The following is a 1181-nucleotide window of genomic DNA, read 5'->3' on the forward strand; positions in this document are numbered from 1 at the left end:
ATTTACTTTATTTGCGGGTAAGTTTAATTGACTGACTAAAATATATTATGGAACTATAGACATCATAGGTGTGCGGTGAAGTAAGGCGTCATTGATCGATGTTTCTCCCTATTTTGGACTGATTACATTAGTGGAAACACCATAAATCGGCAAATTGACTGTAGTATTTTGCTATATGCTATCTTTAGGTTGAAGAGGTTAAGTCAAGTTCGTCGAAGAGGACATGAAAAAGAAACTTAGCAGGTAGGCTTATATATCTTGGTTTTTTTCTCATTCTCCTTTATTCCTTTTCTGGAGGAGCTGAAACATTTAACAGCCAGAAATACGGAAATTTTATCATTCAGAGTCACGGTGGTAATGAAAGAGGACTGTTTTTATGAGGTTATTTGCAATGTTGCGAGGTCCTAAGACATGCGGCTGTCGTGACTTTGCCTCGTCTTACGTTAACCGCGCGAAGGTAGTTGCTTTTTAGAAGTGCGGTCTGTATGGATGTCTTTTTACTTGCAATGCAGTCTTTTTCGAACGGGTTGGCGCTTGCTTTTATAGCTCACCGGCTTGTATTTTATCAAAGTGTGTAATACTGTTTTTGCCTCGTGGGGACATATTGTTGTTAAGACCTCTTGTGTGGCAAGAAGCAGCATTCCTCTACCATTCTTTTCTTTAAACATGCTGAAAAAATGATTTGATCATGCTGTATAGAATTCGACTATTTCTTACTCCTTTTCTTCCTCTGGACGACTAACTGCACTTTTCTGAGGTGAAAAACTACTTTTCGTTCGCATTCTCTTCAGGTTAACCGCATCTTTCACTGCAGTATTGAGGATGCAAATTGCTAGATGTTGCCATCTCTATGATGAGTTTTTTGCTATGGTCTGTTTTCGTGGTCTTTTGAATCACTAACTTTTCTTTCAAATGTTACTATTCCTCCCATTGAGCTGAACTTTCTCATTCTTCTGTTGTAATCATTAAGTGTCCTCTTTGGTGCCACTTTTTGTTAGGGAGTTGCAAAACTGCTGTCAACGTTAGTTTTTCAGTGTTGCTTTGTGGTAATCATCCACTTATTGAGTCCAACTACTCGTTGTCACAATCACGTTTTGTCTATTACCGCAAGACGCACCCTACTGACCAAAAGTGGACGATATTCTGAAGTGTTTTAGATTGTTTGAGAAGTTTGAGTATGG

General features: G+C 38.6%; 1 protein-coding gene across 1 annotated transcript; it reads left to right on the plus strand. All coding sequences in view use genetic code 11, as the record gives it.

Annotated features, from left to right (window-relative positions):
- Nucleotides 1–391: 391 nt before the first annotated feature.
- EGR_11307 (hypothetical protein) lies at nucleotides 392–836 on the plus strand (the record flags this gene model as incomplete). Its single annotated transcript, XM_024500548.1, has 2 exons — nucleotides 392–457; nucleotides 792–836. 2 exons carry the CDS (start codon nucleotides 392–394, stop codon nucleotides 834–836), a joined length of 111 nt encoding a protein of 36 aa, XP_024345038.1.
- Between the last annotated feature and the right edge of the window lie 345 nt (nucleotides 837–1181).

The sequence above is a fragment of the Echinococcus granulosus genome (genome assembly GCF_000524195.1).
Source record: "Echinococcus granulosus chromosome Unknown EG_S00812, whole genome shotgun sequence".
In the NCBI taxonomy this organism is placed as follows: domain Eukaryota; kingdom Metazoa; phylum Platyhelminthes; class Cestoda; order Cyclophyllidea; family Taeniidae; genus Echinococcus; species Echinococcus granulosus.